This window comes from Melanotaenia boesemani, chromosome 12, assembly GCF_017639745.1.
Source record: "Melanotaenia boesemani isolate fMelBoe1 chromosome 12, fMelBoe1.pri, whole genome shotgun sequence".
Lineage (NCBI taxonomy): Eukaryota > Metazoa > Chordata > Actinopteri > Atheriniformes > Melanotaeniidae > Melanotaenia > Melanotaenia boesemani.
Window position 1 is genome coordinate 32,262,111 of NC_055693.1, and position 16,881 is coordinate 32,278,991.

At 38.5% G+C, this 16,881-nt stretch overlaps 1 protein-coding gene across 3 annotated transcripts in view; it reads right to left on the reverse strand.

Moving 5' to 3' along the window:
• The window catches only part of LOC121650088 (nck-associated protein 5-like), a 97,785-nt gene that overhangs the window by 14,203 nt on the left and 66,701 nt on the right, over window positions 1-16,881 (reverse strand). Inside the window, exons 8-12 of one of the 3 annotated variants that reach the window (XM_042001378.1) lie at window positions 5,523-5,702; window positions 2,521-5,408; window positions 2,136-2,250; window positions 1,319-1,394; window positions 1,100-1,138 (exon numbers count right to left, since the gene is read on the reverse strand). In XM_042001378.1, the coding sequence (XP_041857312.1) occupies window positions 1,122-1,138; window positions 1,319-1,394; window positions 2,136-2,250; window positions 2,521-5,408; window positions 5,523-5,702 (3,276 nt within the window). In that variant the 3' untranslated portion in view covers window positions 1,100-1,121. The remainder of the gene's footprint in view (window positions 1-1,099; window positions 1,139-1,318; window positions 1,395-2,135; window positions 2,251-2,520; window positions 5,409-5,522; window positions 5,703-16,881) is intronic. The other 2 variants (XM_042001376.1, XM_042001377.1) reach the window with 2 other exon arrangements.

Sequence of the window (16,881 nt, forward strand, 5' to 3'; positions counted from 1 at the left end):
CCAGTTTCACTGGACTGTTCCTTTTCTCTCACAGCTCTAGATCCCTGTCTGCTCTTTGGGTCTGCAATCTTGCCCATGTGACATTTAGAGCTTCTGATAATTTCACCACTTCAAGCAAACCACACAAACAAGGTGTCTTATGAAAGCAGAGACTGATGTTTACAAAAGTCTGTCTCATTACTGTGGGACAGAAACTCAGCGAGCTAGAAGCTAGAGTAGCAAAGAAAAAAATAATATTACAATATCAAACAGTATTTTGATTCTGACGCTTCTGTAGTAATCTCACAGAGCTCAGCTTTCTTTTGAGACCAAGATTATACATACATCTCTTGTAGTTGAGAAGATGTGCTCCACTTATTTTGTGTTTGTCATTTTAGACAAGAGGCGGAAAAAATAGACCTGATAATGTATCATAAAGAATGTTTAACTTTAACTTTACCCATGAGTTTATTTTTTAAATAATTCTGTTGAAGCATGGTTGAAAAGCAATGTCTGACTTTCACTGGTTAAATTCAATAGAATTTTTATTTATTATTACTTTTGTCAGATTCAAGTTATTTCTGTGACCACTGTGAGTTTTTCTTTCATTAACCGAAGGGTACCAACACTTTTGTCCACATCTGTATAAGACATTTCAGGCCCCAGCAGCCCCCATTTTATGCTTTCATTAAGTAGTCACAAACCTCTGCAGGAGGAAACTGTCAGGGGTTGCAGTATTTTAAAAACAATTAAAACAAATTCACTATGGATTCACAAAACATGGCAAGAGGGGAGCTTTGGTCTTCTAAAGAGTAAATCGGTTCAGTCTTACTGGATGAGCTTTACATGCAAATTTTCAGTGCAATGATTTGTGAAGATGAGGGACCAAGCCTACATACAATAGACCCCACTGGAGCAATATCTGCATGATATAGGCTTCTGGTAAAATGGTTCCTGTTTAGCCCAATGCAAACTGCCATGTAGCACAATAATTAGATGCAGAGGCAGAGCAAACAAAATAAACAGAAATATGATGAAGAAAAATGCACACACTGACGAAACTCAGCATTTTGCATGTTAGTTGACTGCATGTGGCGTATTTTTTACGTTCATGACTTACACATTTGTGTCATATTGGGTCTTCACTTCTTTCTGCAAACTGTAAAATGGTAAGCACAGATAAAACCTTAATGCTGCGATGCTTCAAAGAACACAGCCAAAATTGCTGCAGTGCCAACTAATTTATGTTCCTTTTTTTAATGTACCAGGATGTTCAAGAGTGATCAAGTCCTTTTATTTAGGTGGATGCAAGGCAGTAGAAAAAAGAAAGAAATCTGACCTACTACAGCATCCTGGGTGGGGCTCTTTACCGTGGATCCATTTTCATCGTCAGCTCTTCGGTTCAGCATCTGCATCTTTGCATTTTTATAAAAGGACATGGAAGTAAGTTACCATAATCTTCTTTCATATCTGCAGTTGTTTGGTTCTTTATTTTATCCATGGTGCTTTATGACTAGTTCTTGTATGACTTTACCTTACCAATGAACACCCAACCTTCTCAATAAAAATGACGAAATATAAATTTTAGCCTTTGTTCATTGACATCATACTGTCAGCACCTTATCTTGTAAATTAATTCTCTTCATGAATGTTCTTTAAGATTTGAGATACTAGGCTGATGGTCAGATCTGATGGGCTTTGTGGGAAGGTAGTCCCGAACAATAAACTCATAGGGTCTAAATAATCTATCAGCAATAGTATGGATCCTGCAAACTATGGAGTGTGTATGTAGGAGCAGAGAGTCTAGATTCAGTGGTCATCCCATATCTCCAGATTCTGGGATGATAACATTCTCCTCCACAGAACAAGGATCATCACAGAGAACTTCCATGATTGGCCGGGAACATAAATGCAGACACATATTTTTGGTAGAATACTTCCATAATTTGGATATAAGCCACAATGACTCCTGAAGCAACACATTCTTACCATCACTGCTTTTTTTTAATGGTTCATTATCTTTATTTCTGATTTTTCCAATTTAAAAGTACTTTTGTCTTGAAATTAATGTGATTTCATAATTCAGACTAAATTAGGTTAATAATTTATTTACTAACAACATGGAAAAACATCCAAATATCAATGAAATCCTTTACCTTTGGGTCTCCTATGACATTGCTGTGTCCTTGTATGTCACTAAGGGACATTCCTGGGCAGGGCATTGAGATGCATGCCCGCACTGCATCATGAGACTCTCTTCTCCCCACAGAGCTGAAAGAAAGCAGTTTGTCAACAAATGACACAGACATCCTGTGATAATGATTCAAGATGCTCAGAGTGACTCAGCCGATAAATTGTACTTCTATCTGTTGAAACATGGCTGTGATCCTTTGTATGAAATGTGACTCTGGGCTTAAGAGACTGATAAATCTGCCCAAGACAAGTTGATGAAATATAAACTACGTTACCTGAGAAAGGAAATCTATAAATAAATCCATTGCATCAAGCAGCAGTTATTGCTATAAGTGCTGTATTTCTTACCTGTCTTTTCCATCACTTTTTCTCCTGTCTCTCTTTTTGTCAGACTTTGTATTCTTTCCTCCCAGAAGTGATGTTATCTTTTGCTCCCGTTTGTCCTCCTTGACCTTCGGTGGATCTGTCTTTTTGCTGCTTGGAGCAGGAAGCTTACTCTTACGAAAACCAAACCAATTAGCTAGGCTTGAACCTGACTTTTGCTTCACTTCATTAGTTCTCTCCTGTTCCTGAGACTTGTGCAAGTTCTCCTCAATTCCAAGCATCACTTTCTCTTCAATTGTGGTAATAGTGCTTTGTCTCTCTGGTTCTTCAGAGACTGGCTCCCCAAAAGCACTGGAAAATTGTTGCTCAATCTGGAGTCGCCTGGCCTGCTCTCGTTGGAGTTTAAGACTTTGAAGTCTTTCACTGGAGGACCCCAAATGTGAGGGAACAGCCAGTCCCTCCTCAATCAAGAAGTTGTTTAAAAGGGATCGATTCATTGGACAATGGTAGCTACTAGAGCAACTCATACTACCAGGAAGAACATCACCAAGAGAATTCAAAGAGCTCCCTGAATGTGTTTTGATCTGGGTGCGGACCTTTCCAGATCTGTTGAAACTTGGTCTGTCCATATAGCGTGCGCCAAAGCTTTGACTACGCGCCTTGGCTCCATTCATGCCCAACACTGGTTTGAGAAGAGGTCTGGTTGACACAGACACAGATCGCTTAAATAGCCAGCCTTCCTCATCAAATCCCCAGTCCAACAACAAACCACTGTCTGATGCAACAGGCTGGACAGGCTCAGAATCCAGGGAGTTACAGCGGACCTCAATCTTTCTGCGGGCGTTGTCCTGCGCACCACATTCATGTGTCATCTGATGATCACATGTAAAAGTCTGAAAGGTCTGGACACTTTTTGCATCATCTTTGTCCTGTCTTCCAAAAATGAGGAAGGTGCTTGTGTCCTGTCCAGTAATTGTTTCATGAGATTTAGCACTTACAGGAAGTGTCCTTTTAATAGCTCTTGAGGTGGAAGTCTGGGGATTATTGGCAATGCCACGGTAGTAAACATTAGAATATACTGTTGGCAAAACTTCTGAAAGTTTTGGCTCACTGACACTCTGTTGGGATCTTTGCAGGATGTTCTGACCTGACAGCAAAGAAGGAGCTCCTGTTTCATCAAGGCATGTCACAGTTCTGTCTGTAGACAACTGGACTGACTTAGAGGCTTCGTGAATAGAATCAGGTGGTATCTTTGAGGAGTGGGCATGGTGGATTTTGGCAGGAATATCTTTATCTTCAGCACCTATTGGGGGGGCTATATGTTGATGCTCTTTTATGTTGGACTGATTAGTTTGTAAGACAGAAAACAATTCATTTGATTGGGTCTTGGCTGAAGCTGAAGTTGGTTTCCCCGAGATGGAGCTTTGAGCCTGATTAGCTGATTTTTGTTCTTTGTGTAAGCTGTCAGAGTGTGGTCTCAGTAAGAGAGAAGTAGTTCGACCTGGAGGTAGTGGTGGAGATGGGGACCTTTGTTCTGATTGGGCATTGTCACAGTGCTGATCTTGGCGTCGCTGTTTTCTGGGAGAGCAGGGTAAGTTATCATAGAGACTCTCCTCCAAAGAGTCACTGCTTGACAGTTGAGAGATTTGTAAGGAGGACTTTATTGGACTCTTTGAGGAATCATTGATGCCTGGAGACTTGAGAATCTTCGAATGTTTCACAGGGGATGCAAGAGGAGACTGCTGTTGAACATTTTCAAGAGACTTGGAACATGTTGAAACTGCAACATCCTCATCTTTCTCAGCTTTAGATGTTGTGCCCATGCTTGAGCCATATGTTTTATTGAGGTTTGTATTTGTCCTTTTGCTAGGAACACTGTTCCGTGAAGGGTTTGGGTTTGGCTGTCCTTTGGACCTTTGGCCATTAATGAGCTTTTGGTGTAGAGGAGAATGGGTTTGCTTCGGTTGTTCTTGTCCTCCGTCGGCACTCTTGCTGCGCAGGATAAAAGCTTTCCTTGCTGAGTCACACAGCTGAGGTTTTGGTTTCCTTTGTGGAGATTCTGACATGGCATGATCCTTACTATCACTGCCAGCTTGACTTGCATGGTGTCTACTGTGAGGAACCTCCATTGAGGAGCTGCGTTGTCTGGCTTCATTCATACAACTCAGCGCTCTTGTTGCAGTATGCTGCAGGGATGAGCTTGAGTTATTTGTACCTTGCTCAATTTGCCTGACGGCAATTCGGCCCAGTTGTCTTTTGTAATCAACTCTGGATTTACGGTCTGTAGATCGTTCCTGGTTATTGTTTCTGTCACTGAACTCTAAGCTTGAGACTTTGTGCTTTTCCTGCAAGTCTTTGTGTATTTCTTCTAGATGTGTAAGGCTATCGGTTGGGCTCACCCCAGGTTTAACAGTGGGGCCCTCCAAAAGTAAGAAGTTGTCTGAGTCAGGTGAAGGGAAAAGACCAGAATTTCCAGATAGGTTTGTAGAGTCCTTGTAAACATTTTTCTTATCATCCTCAATAACATCCAGTTTTTCCAAACAAAGACGCTCCTTTGTTGGTTGCTCACTGGATTCCCTGTTACTTATTTTAGATGATTCATCATCTGGGTCATCAGAGTCTAGGGTGGCAACCACATCTTCAGCCTTGAATGGTTTACTTGCAGAGGCTACCTGCTTGCCTGCAGTTTGTTTTACACCAAAAGAATATATGCCCTCATTTGAGGTCATACAGTCATTGCAGTGTGATACAGATGCAAGTGCAGATGCCTCCTTGGTGTTGTGCATTTGAAGACGCTTTAAGCCTTTTAAAATGTGACCTTCCTTCCATCCGAGATCTGTTTGCTCAATGGATGCAGAATGATTGCTGGAAACAGAGCCCGTGCTCATCCGTTTGTCCCGGCTTGTGGCAGACTGTGCATAATAACAGATATTTACAATTACTGAAATGGCATTTCTATAATGTGTCAATTTAAAAAAAAAAAAAAAAAACAAAATTAAGCTGAATAGGAAACATATGAAACCCACCTGCTTGGAGAAACCACGTCCTTCTGCCCAAGTGTGGGAGCCACTGGAAAATTCACTGCAAGCACTGGAAAGAGACAGCTCACTGCCACTGCCGCTTCCACTACTGCGTGGGCACGTTAGGCTCAGTAGGCTGGGCCACCTTCCTGCAGTAATACCTGCTTTTCCATTTCTTTGGACCTCCTGAAAAACATTTAATTGTGCAATTAATTTATGGGAATTAATGCAGCAGTACAAACAACAGTTAAAAAATCATCACTGTCTATAAGAAACATAATTAAAGGTCCTACAATTTATTAACCTACAATATAATTAATGGATTTCCTTTGAGGTCTGAAGCATATGCAAGCCTACGTAAATCCCTCATGGCTTTCCAGTTGTCACTGCCACAGCTCTCAAGGTATCAACACGGTAGGTACAAAGCCGTCTCTTTCCATTCAAAAGTTCAAGGAGAAAAGGAAGGTCATTTTCATCTCTGCTTGTTAGATGCTTCCTGTCTCTGGTGCATAGCGGTCACTGTAGTGGACAGCTACTAAAAAGTAATTTTCTTTTTAATGCATTGGTTATGGTGGAACTGTATATTACCCTCTAGAGTGTTAAATTTCCTTTGAATCCAAGATGGCTGACAAACAGCTACCCCTAACAACCACTGCTGGCATAACCTGCTAATCCTTCTGTGTTGGAAGAGCCCCACTGGTAATAAAAAGTTGATGATATACAGTAACATCTAAGAAAGGATATTTTCTGTTTGGAATGTGAAACTTTTATGTCCAATATGTAGAAAATGAAGTGGACATCTGGGCATCACCCAGAATATTTTTTAACATAAGTCCTATAATTACTTCACTGTTTCTTGTGATTGTTTTGGTGTAAGTCATTGTATAATTTGTATATGTATAGGCTATTAATTTAAAATATACATTTTTGTGCAGATTAGCTGTATTATGTGATATTTTGTAGACTTCAAACGCAGCAAAGAATAAGTCAGCCTACAGAAAAGTCCAGAATACAGAATGACAGGTTTGGCGCAGGATATCACTGGCCCCAACTCACTGAGGTAAAATATGCAAACAGATGCCACGAAGCTGCGTGCACACAGAAGACCAAATACACCTGCATGCAATGCTGTGTGCCACTGTGCCCTGGATGCTTTCCAAACTTTCATACAGCCTAGGTGCGACGTTATCTCCAATATAAGGGCTTGATAATACTGTCCCGCATCTTTATAGAGCTGTGGAGACTCACAATAATGTTCTCCTGTTGGAGATGGTTTGACACATGCAGGTGTAAGATTCACAGCTATGAGTGTCATTGGTTTTCTTATTCAGGCCCAAACATTGCGCCTATACAGTGTTGAAATTTCAAAAGAATTGTTAAAATGTTTTTCAAAGCATGAAAAGAAAACATGTTTGTATATTTACAATAGAACACAAGTTAATTCACTTTTACAGTAAGTTTACAGAGTTTTAATTTGAGTGCTCAGGCGCTTGTAGTCCACTGGAGTGGACATGTTTGTAACATTATGAAAAAATCATATTTTTGGAAAAAAAGAAAAAGTGTTGAGCTTTTTTTTCATGTCCTGAGAAGAAAAAGAAACCACTTCAGAAAAGTATCTTGAACAAGGATTTCATAATTCATGCATCAGAGGTTTATAATGAATATGGTAGAAGCTGGTGAGGAATAAGTTGTAAAACAATGCCTCCATTCTTGCCTAAAGGTATATTTCTAACTGCACATGAAGCCTCTATGGGCTCCCTGATAAAGAATACAAAATCTTGTGCAATAGATTGCACGTGTTGTTTGTTTATGATTTGCGGGTGATTGACTAAAAATGTTGGCACAATTGATAACAGGCGCAAACAGTAGTATTCAAATGAGGATTTAGGGTGCATTATGTTTTCGCCATGGACAGTTTAAAGGCAGAGGAGGAACGTTGCAAACACAAAATGAAATCTGACCCAGTGAATAAGCTGCAATAAAAGCAATATTTCTAAAAAGTCAACAAAGTACAATTGCAATTTGCAGGTGTTTCCATTAAATGGTGTTTAGTGAATACGCTGCAATTCTCATAAAATCTCTTTCCTGGAGGACTCCATTTTGAAGAATAAGAAGATTTCTAATTCATTTTAAAAACTCTGCGACGTGTAAATGTGAAAAAAATGTTTCCATTACACTTTTGCGATATACTTTTATATTGACATGACTGAAAAACCACCTCATGAGAACGAAAAAAACGTTTTAGCAATATTTGAGAGTTGTTTCGAAATGTAGATGTTTCTGTTTTTTTAATGTGATATTTAGGCTTTGCTCAATTCTAGAGGTTATGGAAACACAGCTGTAAATATTAGTGGATGAGTCAAATAAAAGAATTCTGAGCTCCAGCAAAGAAATCTAAACATCACCAGAATGACTTCAGTATGGAAAATATTTGTTAAATTGTAAATGCAGTTGGCAAAACCAAAACAACACCAGATGAGGTTTAGAGGAGAGGATATAAGATGCTATTCCAAAACAAGTTGCTTGTAATAAAATCTCAACAAATAGGACAGGTGGGGGGTGGAACAGGAGATGCCTTTAACCAATATTTAGCCACTGGTGCATCTCTTACTGGGAGGCGCAGATGAATGTTTGATGCACTAGAGCTGATTGCAGAGCAACGTATGTAACAAAACAATAGTTTTTGAAGATTTAAAACTTGCAGCCCAAGACATATTGATCAAATAAAGGTGCCTCCTGTGGCACCTTTTAATATACACAAGGTGCGCACTGTTCTGCCCTTTATTGTGCTGTAATGTAAATGCTTTATGTTCTTTTAGTCTCAGTTCAGTCAATGGAGTCTTTTATTTTGAAGGTCAGTTTGGGTCAGTGACAGGAAGTCAGCCATGTTGTTTTAGTTCTCAGTAAGCCACATGTGGGGAAGTTCATCCACTGGCATCTGCCTTCTGTTTATGCCATCGACACCACCGTCTGTAAGTTTTTATTAATATTTAGGAGCAGTATTTAGTTTAAGCCTTATTTGTGGAGAATGTTTACTCCAAACGTGAATTTTAATTACGATAACATGCCAATTGTTTAATGTTGGTTTACTGGGGTACAGACATATTCTGTGCTAATAGTTGCTATTTAATTTCTTTTCTGCAGTTTTACTCCGTGTTGCAATGTATACGTGATTCAACAGAATAAAGAGGAGCTAAGGAAGCTACATCCTGACTCGTGTTCATTCAGGTGGAGTTAGGCTTACTGCTAAATTGTGTTAGACACACACAAGGAGAGCAGGACACGCACTGTGTACACTAATGAAGGCCTATCCTCAGAGCATGCGATTATTAAATGAACTGCAGCTTGTTATTGTGTGTGCGATTAAGTGCACATGCTTTTAAACATGCAAACCTTTAGTAAATCTGGACCTATGTGTTTCAGCTCATAATTCAGACTTAAAATATAACTGAGAAAGGTGATGATGCTCACATTGATCAGAAATGTTCACCTGTCATGTGGTTCTCTGAACTCATTTATGATACCATCTTTCATGACTGGGGTCCATTTATTATAAGGTATATTTAGTAACCTCAGATTTGTTAAATCAGATGTGGTAAAAACCCGCATCACCCATGATCGGTATCAAATTAACTGAAATGCGACCAAATGGTCGAATTTTGCGACTAAAATGTGAGACAGTGTGAGTGAATTTTTGAAAACATTTGCCGATCTTTTTCTTGTAGCAGTTATAAATTAATTTATTTTGTCGCTAACAAACTTCTGCTCCCCTCTTCCGCCCAGTAGCTCACAGTAATGTATAAATTTGCTGCTGGTTTGCCGACTCAAACTAACTTCAGTATGAGAAAAGGAGACGACCACCAACAAAGAAGACGGCAGCCAATGTGCTTGTGAGCAGGGACAAACGACCACTGTGATTGGCTTATGTGTGAAAAGAGGCGGATCTTGGGGGAATTTATTATTCCTCAGGGTTGCCAACTTAGCGACTTTGTTGCTATATTTAGCGAGTTTTCAGACCCATCTAGCGACTTGAAAAAAAAAAGGACTAACGACAAATCTAGCGAGTTTTGGTTCTGGTATTATTGAAGACTTTTGGAGACTGACATTTACTCTTCCCAACGAGGAGCGGGTGCTGTGCAGGCCCCTCCCCCGTCCAAAAGCACTCATACCAGGCTTGGTCTTCTCAGAGCAGCAGCAGCTTCTTCTTCTCAGCTGCATTCAGAGCAGACAACGTTCACCTCTGTTTCATGACCATGGCCAGGCTTAAAATAATAAAAGTGTTAAGCTGCTGCTGGATGATCCTGTGCTGGCTCACCGTCAGGTAGTAATGTATATTAATGAAGAGTGTGGACAAAAATATTTAAAAAGTTAAAAGTGTTATTAAAGTGTTATTAAAAAACAAAAAAAACACTTAAAAACTGAACTAAAAATAAATAAATAGAAACAGAATTTTTATTTTATTTATTTATTGCTGTTCTAAACATTTTGCCTTTCCCTCTTTATGACAGCATCCATTACAACTATATGTACTAGGCTGATTATGCTAATTAGCAACTTCTAGTAACTTTTAGGACAGCCAATAGCTACGTTTCTTACTGAGGAGTTGGAGACACTGGCTGATGAGGCGTATCAGTCCCTGAAGCTGTTTATTGCTATGCAGGAACTACACGGACAAGTCATACCATGCCCTAAGGGGGATGATGGTGACAAAGTTGCCGTTCTGCTTCGACTACAAAGTGAAAATCAAATCAAATCATCAAATCTGATTTGATTTGAGAAGTTCTATGTCTACTTGTTTTGTATTAGTGCGGCCATTAAGATTTTTTTTTACTGCACAAAAAATGTGAATTGTAAGCGTAATTTCTGAATTTACTGTTCAAGTATTTATCACTAATACAGTGAAAATGAGAGGAAATGTGAATATTTGCTATGCAAGGCGATTTCAGTGTGTACCCCTAAATTTTCTGCTTGGGCTCCTAAAAATTTAAGGTAGGGGCCACCGTGCTCCTTGTAAAAAAAAAGTTAGTCTGGAGCCCTGAACCAGTGGGTGGGACATGACGTATATGTATTTTACTCTCCCTTACAAGTACCTACACATATTACCCATTGGAAAGCTAAGGTTGTTGAGATGTGAATGATGTTTATTATTCCAGGCTACAATCATAACTGTAGACTCAGTAAACACTTATTTCAGACCAGTTGCTAATGCAGTTTATCTTTGAAGCCATACTGTACTCCAGTAGAAGATGATACTGCAACAAAAACAGTCCTGTTTCATCAGCAAGGGTCCAGTAAAAGTAAACCAGTAAAATATTTGGTCCACAACAAGTCTTTTATCCACCAAAAAAAAAAAAAAAAAACTGTTTTAGGAAAAAAAAATTAAGGTGTTAAAGCTCACATAAAACATTTGCAACAAATACCTTTCAGAAAAAAAGTGTTTTTCTTTATGCATCGTTAATAACATTAATGATACCACGAAAAAAAGAAAAAAGTTCAGAGAATCTGTGCAGTTGGGGAAGGTTGGTGAATCATTTTGTGACACCAACAGGATTTTTTGTATGTTATTTTTCCTTGGGAGGTTTCTTTTGTTTGTTCTTCTGGTTTACCAGGTTAGCAGATGGAAAGATTTTGGTTCAACATTAGGAAGATGGATGGGCTACATGATGGTTAACACCAGTGACCCCACAGCAAGGTGACTGGTTTGAGCCTTGGCTAGGAAGGGGCTCTTCCTATGTGGAGTTTGCATGTTCTCTCTGTGCAGAGGTATCAAAAGGTTTCCCATTCATTACTCAGGCAGAAGTCTAGATACTAAGGTTAAAAAAGACTTCTGCAGAAGCTGAAGTATCAACTCAAGCATGGCGTGGCACAATGCAACACGATTGGTTACACTTTATTGTCCCAAATGGGAAATTTCATTTGGCCTTAAGTGCTGTTACATTAGCTGCCTTGACTTCGTCAGATGAGGCCTGAACAGGAAGATCTTCTTCCACCATCTTTATTTACTCATTCGCATATAACAGCTGCAGCAGTAGACAAAAGGTAAGAACCTCTATAATTGAGGTTGTTGGGCTCTGAATGATCCCTACTTTCCCTCGTCATTTCATCTCTTCCAGATGATTCCCCTCATCCATTAACTCTTACATCAGACATAAAGACACTGAGTTCAGTATCAGCCTTCAGTTAGTCTGGAAGGAATGTGAAGCTGTACAACAGTTACAGCAGAACAGATTTTAACCATTAGAGAAGTCTATTTTATATGAATGCAACAAATTTTCTGGTGAGATAAAATGCAGTCCTGCTGTAAAACATCTTTTCCCAATTTTAATACACTACCAACAAAAACTGTAGGCGTCTGGAGAAACTGGTAAAAAACAAACAAACAAAAAAGGCCAGTTCTGTATTGGGCATGGAGCTAGACCCCCCCTAGAACTATGAGGAGAGACCTCATACAGACTGTGTTAGACAATGATAAGCATCCCGCCTACAACATCCTGACTGGACAGAGGAGCAGCTACAGTAAGAGGCTCTTCTCTGCAGGCTGAGAGGTTCAGGAGACCCTTTATCCCCACAGCCATCATACTTTTAAAAAGTGACTACCCACACAGTGGGCATTGTTTAATACTTCTGTTTAAAAACCATTCAATAAATCTAAATGTGTTCATGAAGTGAAAAAATATCTTAGCAGGACTGTTGTTTGATTCAAAGATCCTATTATTTTTAAAGCTCTGCAAACAGGGGAAAGCTGAGTTTCTTACTTGCACCTTCTGGCATTATTCACAATTTGCATCAGTGTATTTTCTAATCAGAAAGACCCAAAGGTTTCAACTGTTGTGACCCCATTAAAAAAAAAAACATTGACCATTTGCAAAGCTGTCATAGCCAGCCCTCTCTCAAAGTCATTAGAGTCGTCTGTTGGCAATAATTAATGTGAATAGAAAATAATTGCATCGGGGAGTTGGGGACCACACCGATTTGGCTCTTTCATTGATATTCACCTATTATTTGATTATTCGTGCCAGCCTTTATTACATGAGCATGCTGCAGCAGACTAATCTGGGAACTAATTACAGTCAGCATTTTGAGGGCTATCTGAGATTTTTAAAAAAAAAGAGATGCAGTTTAACAAAACGCCCATTATAACTGGCACTTTGCTTAAAGTCAAGGACAGACTTTAAGAAAAAGAGATACTTTTTAATTTTCAATATATTTAAATGTTTTTAACCTTTCTGAAGCCTGGTCTGACTTTTTTTTAATGAATGATGATTTTGTCTTTTTGATTGTAACTAAAGTTTAGTTAAAGCATTTAAAAAGTTTGTCAGTCTGTGAAGAAATGGAGAAAAAAGATGCTGTCTGAAGCAGCTGGTATCTAAAAAGCAGCCCATACTTGAAACTCTGAAATTCTATGTGCAGAAGCCTCATTTCTACTCCCATGTATCCTCCCCCTAATCAGCAATTTGTAAAACATTGTTTTCACCATAACTAAATGGTATGACAATAAAAGCAAAACAAAGAAGAGGTGTATTTTTTTTAATTATAAATTATAATAAATTATAAAAAAAAACAAACAAAACTGAGATACAGTTCAATAAAGTGAAAGATTGTTTTATTTGGTGGTCTTTATCCAGACCCAGTTTCTCAGACGGCTCATAAAGTGTCAGAAAAATCTGTATTATCTTTCAATACTGAATCTCCTCTTTAAGTCGCTTTGGTAAAGTCTAATAATTCAAGGCATGCACATGACTGTTATGCATGGCTGCAATTATTTATGGCACCTACAATTAGATGAGACAATTAAATTTAAGAGGAAGAAACAAAAACCAAACCACGTGGGACCAAGATCAGTGAAACTTAAATTCTGTTAGTTTTACTTTATTATTTTATTTTATTGTTTTGCATAACTGTAATAAGCTTGAACTGCGGTGACAATGTGTGAATTAAATCCTGAATGATGTGTGAGACACACACATTTCCCCATCATGTACCAGTCTGTGCGTAGGAAAAGGTTCACACATTGTTCATTCATCTCCAGTTATGGATCTTTGAGGAGTTTTCATCATAGAGAATCTAAAAATCTTGTCCAGAGATAAAAAACTGAATTCTGCTTAATTTTTTATCTTATAAAGCACTTTGTATTGCCTTTGGTATGAAAAGAGCTTTATAAATAAAGTTAGATAGATAGATAGATAGATAGATAGATAGATAGATAGATAGATAGATAGATAGATAGATAGATAGACAGATAATCATGCAAACATTTTAGTTACAATGCATTGGTATTACTAAGTTTTTTTGTTTTGGAAACATTTCTGAAGCAGATGCTGCCAAACCCCCCTCCCCTCCCCACCTGAACACATCCAGGTGGCCCCTGAGCCGAGTGTTGGATTAACTGAATATTGTGGAGAAAAAACATGATATAATAAAAAAAATAATAATAATAATAAATAAATAATAGTTTGTGTTTATTTTAGAACTATTTGAATGGTTGAGAAAATCCTCAGCTATCACTGTAATGTAGGTCAGGTCAGTAGTTTAGGACTCATCCTCCTGCTTTAGGAACAGAGACATTTCTAGTCCATCAGACTGGGTGACTGCTTTCAATCCAATCTGAGAAATATTTAAATTTTCTAAATATCAGAAGATTAACTAGCAACAACCATATAGCATCATATATCTTTTTTCCCCACTAATCTAATGCTTCACCTGTGAGTCTACAGGAGATAAATCTGACTTCATGTGTTGCTACATGAGGGAGAGAATAATGTGGAGTATTGGTAGTCAAATCAGTTCCTCTTGACATTGTTGGTGAAATCACTGAAAGCACCTTTAAGAAAATCAAAATAGTGGGAGGCCACCAGAAATAATGATTTTGATGCTATTACACATGACATTACATGACTGGAGATACTATATAACAGAACAGCTGGATCGAATAGGAAGCTGGACTTCACGGACTTGATAAGTAATTTTCCAGGGAGAAAGCTCCACGTTGGGCTCTTGGTGAAAAAGCTGAGCAAGGACAGTGATGGTGAATGAGACTGCAAGAGCTTCAATAATGTACCTTTACCACTCCTTGATATCTTATTACACAAAGTTCTACCTTTTAAAATGTGATTATTTAATCTTAAAGACGCTCCCAGCTGTTGTTTGGCTGTAAATCTCTACAGTGGTTTGCTTGTGAGCGTATTACATTTAGTTCATATAATATAATAAACCATGTGAGGTCCTGGTATTTTTTGTTTCTGAACCTATCTAATTTATTTTACCATCTGTTTCTGATTTTATTTATTTGTTTTTATTTATTAATTATTTGTTGTCTCTTGTTCAGTGATAATGCTCAATGATAATGCTCACAATACAATAAATCATAAAAAATGAGCGGCCATTTTGTTTTTGATGTTTGAGCTAAGATTTTTCATTTCATTTTCGTGAAAGAGGTTATTTTGTATATAAGTTTTGTATTTTAAGTAATTGATCTTGAGATAATTAATTCTTTAAGTATTTAAAAAAAGAGAGATGTTTTTTTTTTAATATAAAGTATCCGGCTTACAGCAAATGATTGAATCTAAATAATCTTCATTGTATTTTTAGTGCTTCCTCTACCAAGTTGCCTCACTGTCATGTTTTTCTTTTTACAAATATAGGTATAATGGTCAAAATATCATTAAAATAGCTAATTTATGTATTACAGTATCAAAATTTTTAGAGGGGGGGCCCACTTCAGTTTCTTTTCATGGGGCCCAAAATCTCTGGCAGCACCCTTGCCCCCAGGGTTCTGAAAACCTTCTCAGAACAACTATGTCAGGTTCTTCAGTACCTTTTCAACACCAGCCTGAGTCAGAAACGAGTTGAAAACATCCTGCCTTGTTCCAGTACCTAAAAAATCCCAACTATCTGAACCAAATGACTATGGACCAGTTGTCCTGACATCTGGCATCATGAAAGCCCTTGAGAGACTGTTTTTGGTTCACCTCAATAAGCAAGTTAAAACCTTTTAGGACCCATTACAGTTGCTATATCATAATGGGCTTGTTTACCTGTTTCAGGCAGCACTTTGAGAATGATGTTCTTTGATTTCTCAACTGCTTTTCAGGGGTCAGACTTCCAATAAAACTCTGTCTGTTCTGTCAGATTTCTAGATTTCTGGATCTTTTTGGGTTCTGTCCTGTGTTAGTTGATGCAAGTGTTGTTGTGTTTTGTCTGTCTTATTTTTCTTTTCATGTATTTGTGTCTATGTTATGTTCTGATACTGTCTTACAAAAATTGGAGGTGAAGAGGTGGAGGTGGTGGAGGAATACAAGTACCTCAAAGTTCAGCTGGACAACAGACTAAACTGGAAATGCAGCACAGAAGCTACAAGAAATGACAGAGCAGACTCTACTTCTTGAGAAAGCTGATCTTCTTCAATGTCTGCACCAAGATGTTGCATATCTTCTATAGGTCTGTTGTGGAAAGTGTAATCAGCTTTGCAGCATCTGTTGGGGCAGCAGAACCAGAACCAGAGACTTAAAAAGCTGAACAAACTGATTAAGATTGTTTGTCTGATTATTGGAGTCAGACACAGAGACTTGTCTTCCCTCTGGGAGCTTCGTGTTAATTAGAAAGCAGAGAGCATCTTCAGTGACCCTCACCATATGTTGTCCAATGAGTTTGCTTTGATGCCGTCAGGCTGGCGCTACCTTGCTACTAAAAGGAGAACCAATGTATTCTACATCTTTCATTTCCTCAGCTGTCACATTTCTTAAATCTGACAGCAGTAATTTTTCATTGTTGTATGTTAGCTGAGCGAACAAGTGTCTATTGGTATTTATTCTTGATTATTTATTATTTGTCGTGTCTTCCAACAACCTCATGGGTACTGTGTACTGATTACCTCTGACACATTGCACTTTGAATGCTGACTGGTGTCTGTGGTAAGCTGCGAATGAATTGCCCGTATGGGCTAAATAAAGTTTTCTGAATCTTAATCTAAAGGCTGGTTCTGATCTGGAGACATTGAAGCTGATTGTCCAGAGATCTCTGCACAAGCTGCTGAACATGATGGAGAATTCTTCACATCCTCTACACCAATGGTTCCCAACCTGGGGTCTGGGACCCCCCAAGGGGGTCACTGAAAGAGCACAGGGGTCCCTGAGGCTTTTAAAATTAAGAACCATTGAGATTAATGTCCACACATTGTCCATATTTTTTTTTAAAAAAGTAAGACTTTCTGTTGTTAATTTAACTTTGGCTTCATAACCCGGTCTGCATATTTTCACTTGAGAAACATTTCTCTTCTCCGTCCCTCGCTCACCCCCACACCACTGCCATCCTCGTCCACATCTTGTTACCTCCCGCATTGACTATTGCAACTCTCTTCACTTTGGTC